Source organism: Synchiropus splendidus, chromosome 4 (genome assembly GCF_027744825.2).
Source record: "Synchiropus splendidus isolate RoL2022-P1 chromosome 4, RoL_Sspl_1.0, whole genome shotgun sequence".
Classification (NCBI taxonomy): Eukaryota; Metazoa; Chordata; class Actinopteri; order Syngnathiformes; family Callionymidae; genus Synchiropus; species Synchiropus splendidus.
This window is the reverse complement of record NC_071337.1, coordinates 12,873,516-12,881,997: the sequence shown is the minus strand read 5'-3', so window position 1 is coordinate 12,881,997 and position 8,482 is coordinate 12,873,516. Positions and strand designations below refer to the sequence as shown.

Below are 8,482 nucleotides of genomic sequence, written 5' to 3'. Positions count from 1 at the left end.
CCTTTTCAAGACGTGAAATGAAGTGCTTTCATTGTTCTGTATTCACTGGTCTTGAATTTGGCCTCCATCTGCTTTGGCCTCGACTACAACAGCACAGTGGATCCTATGGGGTCTTCACCTCAAATGAAGACGGGGCAGTAATTTGCAATAATAATAAGCAGCTCAACTTTCCCGGCAGGAAAGAAGGAATATCAACAATGTAGTAATGTTGGACAGGATGCCGACAAGGCAGCGGACAGACGTGCCTTTTACAGCACTAAACAATTTTTGATCATGAAAGCCTTTTTGTCAGCTAAACAAAGACAATGACAACACAAGTTATTTTATACAAAAGCAGTTAGCCTTTTTTAATCTTACATTGCATTGAAAATTTACATAATAGATTCATACATTTTACAAATAATTTCATCATAAAAATATATTTTCTGTACAAAACACTTTTTTTAATCTATATTTCTTCTTTTTTTATTTCCTCAAATGGTGAATATTTCCATTGTCCCCCAGGCAGGAACGGCTTAAGTCTTTCAAATCACGTGGGTCTTATTGCGGTCAGTCAGTAGGAAAAGCTTGTGGCAAAAAAGACTTGAAGCATAGAAAAATGTCCTCTGATGAAGGAAGTGGAGGGGCAGGAGAAGATGCGTGTTCGCTTGTGTGTGTGTGTCTGAGTGTGTGCACTTGGAGGGCAAAGGGGGTCCGATGGTTTTTGGTAGGCACTGTCAGATCCATACCGGAAAACACACAAAAAATACAAAATAAAATCAAGTCATAAATCAACAACAGCAGCAGCAGCAATTAATTTAAACTGGAGTAAGAACGAATGTCACATTAGCAACGTGGTGTGTGACAAACAGGAACATGAGTTTAATAAATGACTTCAGAAGGAGCAGTAGTGAGCTGGCTGGTGGTCGAAAATACAGAAAATAAGGTTATTGAATTGGATTGTTCACAAGTTATTCAGATTATTTTTAATTTAGATGATAAATATAAACGCACAGCTAAACAAAAATGGGAATAAGTCCATAACTAGTCTTTACTTGATGTTGAACAACAGAAAAAAAGTGTATAATTGTATCTTCAAAAATCAAATTGACCACACGGCAACTTCTTTAAGTACCCTAATATTGTTTTTACATTGTTCTTTAAAATTAAATTCTACATTAATTATCAATATTTAGCAATGTATATTGAAATATGTATACTGTTTTACCATGAATTATTATTATTATTTTAAAAAATGACATCAGTTCAATCCAACCAGAGAACAAAAGAACAAAATTATTTTGCCAGAACCAAAGGAATATTATTTCCAAACATGCACATATGGAATCATTTTGACATCATCTTTACTCTGTTTAATAAACCCTTTGCATGGTAAAATATAAAAACAAAAGCTAAGCGACACTTGCGTGTATAAGGACAAAATAATATCTGCTGTTCTTCTTAACACTAGTTGTCATATCTAATGCGTGTAAGACAAAAATGTTGATATATGTGAACATTTGGTGTTGATTTTCAAGGTCCACAAAATGTCACTTGAAAGGAGATGACACTGTTTATCAGATTGTTTGTGAGCTCCATTTGAACTTCTCCAAAAAAATTAAAATAAAAAACTATCACATAGGAATGTAAACAATAAATCCCTTCTTTACTTAGATTTGAAGGGCATTTTTATTGTTTACCTTGGTGCTTAAAGTTAAGCGTTAAGCGCATATGTCAATGACAAAAATCCTCCTCCAGAATGCTAAACAATATGGTCCTTAGTAACATGTAGTGGGCAGTGTTGTTCAGCTGTGTTAGATACTAAGCATCTTCAGCATCAATAGTCGAACGTTTGACGACAAAAATGCAATGAATAGCTCTGACTTCAAAGGATGAACTCAAATCGGGGTGTTCTGGTAACAAACAACCGCACCTTGGAATGGTTATAACAACATAGTTTTGGCTCACTATTCAGGCGACAAAATGACGCTGGGTGTGCTGCATGACTCAGTAAACCTTGGAAATCAGTGGCGTCCTGTAAAACGTGATGGGTACTTAACATCGAACAGCACAAGCCAAAAATCCCAACAATAATGGCGACGATAAGATCACTGACACTCATGACTTCGGCGGTGGAACACACAGTTCAAGGTGAATTCAACATTTCACAACAAATGAAATAAAACTAAACTGTCGTCACAAAGGGAACAAAACACTGTCAGTGACTTTTGTGAACACCTTTTTTTTTTTTCTTTTCCATCTTTTTCCCTATCAGCCCCTCCCGTTGTGGTAAATATATAGCACAAAAATATAGGTGGCGGCTGCTCCCGAATATATACGCAATAGATTTACAGATCAGAAGATTCTGCAGCAATAACAAAGAAAGGTGAGGCACTCATGGAGTGCAAGATTACAGTGGAGACACGTCCACCGTTTTAGGGCAGGAACCCTGTTTCTCTTCACGTAGGTGCAGGAGATTGTGTCCGTCTGTCTTCATCAGCGGGTAATGTCCCACTGATATTACTTCCTGGCGTGGTCGCCCACTTCTCTGTGGGTAAACAGGTAGGGTCCTAGAAGAATGTGCTTTAGTGCCAGAGCTCTCTCTGTGTCTCAAAGTGTCTCTCAGAGTCCTCTGTGTCTCGCTGGGTGAGGAATAATTCTCCCTCAAACCCAGATGTTTTTTTTTTTTTTTCTCTGATTCATTACATTGAGAAGGAAACATTTCTCAGACATGGAATCAGACGCTGAAAGTTGGACTCCTGACGGGCTGCTTGACTAAATTCGCAGTTCATATCGTGGTCTCGTCCGCCTCCAGAACAATCCTTCGGATCCACTGGATGTGACCAAGCAATCGCTCCTCTCATCTCGCAAGTGCTTGCAACTCGGTAGACTTTTGCTTTTCCTCTAATCCCAGTTCAGCCAGGATTACGGTTCAGTCTCAAAGGCTCCTCTTATCCTTATTTTGACATTTAGGAGTTTTTTTTAAAGCCACTTTTTGCTACTTTAGCATTAAGCTTCTGTTTCAGTTGGAGAAAAACACTGGAAGGTTCATCTGTCGGAAAGGTCTTTCTCGCTGTCGCCTGCTAGACCGTCTTTTGGGGACCTTGATCTTGTCTTGGGCTCGGTTCGTACGTTGCAGCAGACTGGCCGAGCTTACAAATGTTTAGAATTTAAAAAAAATGTATATCATAAAGGCAGCAAAATGTGAATTTTCACGGTCATATCCATTCGATCATGGCATGTGAACTTGGTTGAGAAAATATCAAGCAGCGCCAATCGAGAGAAGTGAGAAGAGACTTTTCCAACCAACTAACTTTTTGGAGAATGTTGGTTTTGTCATCTTGATTCACAAAGAAAATCATGTCCAGTCTGCTCCAAACAATCGGTGTCAGCACGTTCTCGCACTGCAGTTGTTGAAGCATGACATCTAGCAAACTTTTATTTTGGACTTTATAGAGAAAATTCCAACGCCTGCCAGGGTTAGTCTTGAAATCGGAATGATGCCACAGACACAGGAAGCAAAGGTTGAGTTACCTGCTGTGGCTATTTAGACTGTTGAGTTACTCAACAGGTGAACAGAACTCAACTGATTTGATTTCTTTCCTAAAAATGGTTGTTCCTAGGTCTGTTCCAAACAAAAGCGTGTTCTGCTTAGGTTATAAATTGATACATCTTTTTTGCTAGTAAAATTTAACACGCAAAATATCAGAATCAGAATCAATTCTGATATTTCATTTATTATATAAATTAGATTTATTCATTATATAATATTTCAAAATATTTCCATGTTCTGAAACTGTATCGATTCAACTAAGTAGCAGACGCTGCCACACGAGTCCAAGTTCGCCTCCAAAGTTTTGAAGTTGTGTGGGGTGTGGTAGCACAAAGTTAGGGCCCTTAAAGTTTCTGATCAACTCTGTATTCATCGCCTTTAAGAAATGGCAATTCACTGTTGTACGCCCAGCGATCTTGGTTAAATTAAAGGACGAAATGTACTTGCTGCACTTAGTTGTCTAAATAAATTATTATGTAAAGTATCCTGTTGTTAAGCATCTCTTTCTCTGCCAGACTGCACCACGCTCTTTTGCATCTGTCTCTCATTGATATTCGAAAATGATCTCATGCGGATGCATTTTTCAATAGTCTTGATAGTACTTTGCCTGAGCTGGGAACAAACACCTCCGGTATCAATCTCCGTATCGTCGCAGATGTTGAGGTATGGTTGAAGCGTACTGCATTTTGCTCCCAAAGGACATCTGAGCTGAGAAATGTGAAGGTGGACCATCTTGCACTAGACCATGGTGCAGACAGTGTTTAGATTCGGATCGAATCGAACAGCCTTTCCTTCCACCGCCTTGGCATTGGTGTTGTACATGGGGTTCTCGAAGGCAGCTTGGCCGTTGTTGTTTTCATGAACTGAACAGCCGGTGTACTGTGTTTTTGGTGTGGTTCTGTGGACAGACAACAAATAGAATTAATATGTATCACCATACCTTCTTACCAGAAATTACATTCAATACCTCAATCTTATTTCTGGAACATATGCGGCCTAAAATATGGGTCGGCATTGCTGACATGTTGGTATGTGGTGAAACAATACACCTGACCCCTGACTGCTCCTGAAGCTAAGCTGGCATGCTGGAAAGCACGACTGAGAAGGTGAGCGGAACCTTCCGCAACTGTAGACAACAGTATCTTCACACTCACGCACATAACTTCTACTGCCCCTCAGAGCGCTCGCTGCTGACTCCTGGTGCACTCCAGGGACCGTAGCCCATGTTCTCACCATTAACATAAATGCAATTTGACAGCAACTTGCCTCACATAGCTAATAGAATAGGAAACATGCTTTGAAGTGAGACACAAAGAGAATGGTATTTTCCAGGAATCCTGGTGAGAGTCTATTAGCTCATCCAAAAGCAATTCCTCGAGCAGGTATTATAATAGGCCACAAGTCTTTTGAATAAATAAGGCTGTTAAATGAGTAAACCCTGCCTCCACCGAAACTCTAGAATTCACTCAGAGTGGTTTGTGACGCCCCGATAGCCATTGGCAACTAATGAAGTTCACATACACTGCAACAAAACAAGAGGCCCAGGTTATGTTTGTCGTGAAACATTTGGGCTGACTAACTTTCAACTCTCAACTCACAATGAGAACTATCAAATGACAGTGAATCATTGGTTGCTTTGCCAAGAAATGTGACCTGGTGACTTCAAAAAGATATCTGTTGACATATCTTGACCCAAGGTTGAGGGACGGCAGCATCATGTCCCAGTCTCAGACAGCTGTGTAACCACAAAACTTGCAATCGGAGTCACGTTTTGTGGGAGTATCTTCTATGTCTACTTCTATCTATCTCATCCACCGGAACATAGGGACATTTCCATTTTCCCTTCAGGCTAGTCTTGACTAACTAACCATGTGAAGCAACCTTACTCTTAAAGCTCAGGATCGCTTAGCTCATCACGTAGTGTGGTTGGTTGGTTGGTTCAAATGATTCAGCTCAAACACACTTCCATGTGATTAAGTCAATGCTTCTGACTAACATCCAGCCACTTTTTGCCACAACAGCCAACCTCCTCCACCCGGTTCTTGTGCGCCCTCCATTCTTAGACCTTTCCTCTTCATGTCCTCATTCATCCATCCTTAAAACTCAATGACAGTCTTCCTCTTCCCTAAGTATCCTCTCCATATTTCTAAACTTTGAAACAGGAGCTGTCCCTCATATGTGCTCATTTCTAACCATGTTCCTCCGTGTTTCTCCCAAACTTCTTCCAACTGGACACAAGACAGGTCTCACTACAGTCCTATAACACTATCCTGTCACTCTGGCTGCCACTCTTCCGACACAGATCAACTTGCTGATCCTCTTCTTCACCTCGATTGATCTCTGTCCAACACCCTGGATGATTGCTCCGAAATATTTGACCAATTCTCACGACCTCTACTCCCCGCATCTTCACTTTTCTTCACGCACAGCTTCCTCGTTCACAGGCCTGAACTCTCTGTTGCATCTACTGACTTCCATTCCTCTTCTGTTCATACAACCGCCACTCTTACGTTGCCAAACTGTTCCTACAGTAAGCAGCCAGAAGCATTTAAAACACTTCTATTACAACCATTATGTGCTGTGTATCTAGGTAACAGACAATTATGTGACGCAATAGTTTATCCTGTGAATAGCTGTACCAGACACATCAAAAGGTTTCACATTTAATATGAGTATTGAGTATGTTGACTCTTTTCATCAGCAGCATGACACTTATTTTTTAATGTTAGGAGACTCTTTAATCCACAAAATAATTGTGAGGGGAGCATGTCCTGATGTATTGGGGTGTGTTTTAATTTCAATTGTGTTGCAAAGGGAGTTCAACAGTAAAGCAGTAAGACCACACGTATGCGCTAACAAAATATACTTGGAGTGACACATGAAAAATTACCTTTGTTTGTAGAGATAAAATCCAAATCCAGTAAAAATCAGAGCAAAAAAAGGCACCAGAATAGCGATGGCCACGGAACTGCTGTTGGTACCAAGCGGAGGAGGAGGCAAATTCTGACTCTCCGACATGTTCAGGCCTGGTTCAACACAAGAAAGTAATTTAGTTCGGAATTTTTGTGTAGTTTTACAAGGTATTATTCTCATCTTCCATTGCATTTTTGAGCTACTGACCAAGTCGTTGAAGTCCAAACTGTCCGTAGTCTTTTCCCTGAATAAAACCTTGGAATACGTAACTAGAACCATCTGGTTCTGCTGATACCTAAAGGGGAGACAGTGTGAACAGGTGAGGCAGCGCAATAGTGTGAGACAACATCTCTTTTTTCCAAAACTTACAAATCCATCCATGGTCCATGAGTCTTCAATGATTTTAGCTGGGGAGGTGGTTGCGTCTTTCACTTGATTTCCCTGGTTAGCATAGTTGACCTGGTACATGAGCAGCAGCAGCCGAGCTTCTGAAGTCTTGTACACTCCTTTAGAGGACAGCCAGAGACAAACACCGCAGTAAGAACAGCATTTTCATGGGAAATCAAATAGAACACAACAGGAAATGTTGCTTTGAACACAGCCCCAAACACTGGCTTGCAGGATATTAAACGTATGTGGAAGTACACGCAGAGTATGTTTTTGTCTTGTTGCTCAACCACTGCGCCTCCAAAACATACTCAACCTTCTGTCCTGCAAATACAAATTAGTCCAAGTCATTGGGGTCTATAAATCAGGTCAATATTGGAGACTTAAAGGTGCTGTGGGCAATATTGTCCACTCACAGCAGAGAAAAAAACACGCTTTGATTTATCATTTGGAAGAAGGAAAATTTGCATGAAGAAAACCATATCGGTTTGACGCTGCCGAGCACTGGACTTCTGGCACTTCGGAGCGCAGCTTTAGCTGTTATTGATCTCAGCGCTGCTCCTTCATACCCAAGGACAGCGGTTTTGAAGTCTGATCGCCGCATGCTCCTTGATTCAGTGTTCTATGCGCTCTGCTTCTCCAGGAGCCAATTGTAGCTTAAATGGGATTTGTGTCGTAACAGGTTCTCAGCCCCCGACCGATCCTGTCGTAGGACCGTGGGAGGTCTGCGTGCAAATACATTTAAGTTTCCAGGAGAAACTCGGGTAAGACCATTAGCTGGAAGCTGGTAGCATTTGGGCTCACGCACAGACTGGCAACCCACGATGAGTAAACAAGAGCAGAATTTCCACTCGGGAATAAGTCAAACTCACAACACACTCATCCAGAACTTGCCTGACAGGAGGAGTTCCATGTTGCCGTTGCTGAGGGTAACGTTTACTCTCCCGGTTGTAGCATTAAAGCTGGTGATGCTTAATGTCATGGGCTGCTTTCGTCCGCGGTAATTGTAGGAACCTTTCCATATGTAGTTAGGAGCAAAGACATCATCGGGGACTGTATGTAGCAGAATAAAAAGAAAATAAATATGTCGGTGAAAAGGAGGAGAAGAAGAAGATCGATAGTGTATAAACAACAAAACCAATTGAACAAACCATTGAGTTTTGGGCTGGGAGTTCCTGTTGCCGGTTTCACAGCTTTCTTCTTTTCTCCAGCTTAAAACACAGACAGAATTTGGTCAATCGACAAAAAAATAAATAAAATAAGGAGTTCAGTTCTAGAAGGGACCCGGTATCCTTGACACATCCGCTGACTCCTCTGTTGAAGGAGCAGCTCTACGTCGAGCCTGCAACAGATGACTGAGATGCCCTGTAGAATCTCAAACTGAAGGCTTCACAGTCTTACAGATTATTAACAGTGTCACTGGTGTTCAATCTGTAAACCTTACACACTCATGATACGCTATACAGTTCAATTCTGTGTCTGTTTGATCGACACTAACCAATGCTAATGTTGGACACATTCAATTACTCAATCCATAAGATTAGTATCTGAATGTCATTTTTTTTAATCTGATGTATGCGATTTCACAACAGCTTTGCAGAGCATATTTAATTTTTGTGGCACGATTATGCATTCAAATGAGAAATAATC

General features: G+C 40.9%; 1 protein-coding gene across 5 annotated transcripts in view; it reads right to left on the bottom strand.

Moving 5' to 3' along the window:
* Positions 1-348: 348 nt before the first annotated feature.
* csmd3b (CUB and Sushi multiple domains 3b) overlaps positions 349-8,482 on the bottom strand; it is a 344,162-nt gene continuing 336,028 nt past the window's right edge. For all 5 annotated transcript variants that reach the window (XM_053862604.1, XM_053862605.1, XM_053862606.1 and 2 more), the window contains 6 exons: positions 7,984-8,043; positions 7,727-7,885; positions 6,815-6,951; positions 6,653-6,740; positions 6,423-6,558; positions 349-4,430 (listed from right to left, as the gene is read on the bottom strand). In XM_053862604.1, the coding sequence (XP_053718579.1) occupies positions 4,271-4,430; positions 6,423-6,558; positions 6,653-6,740; positions 6,815-6,951; positions 7,727-7,885; positions 7,984-8,043 (740 nt within the window). In that variant the 3' untranslated portion in view covers positions 349-4,270. The remainder of the gene's footprint in view (positions 4,431-6,422; positions 6,559-6,652; positions 6,741-6,814; positions 6,952-7,726; positions 7,886-7,983; positions 8,044-8,482) is intronic.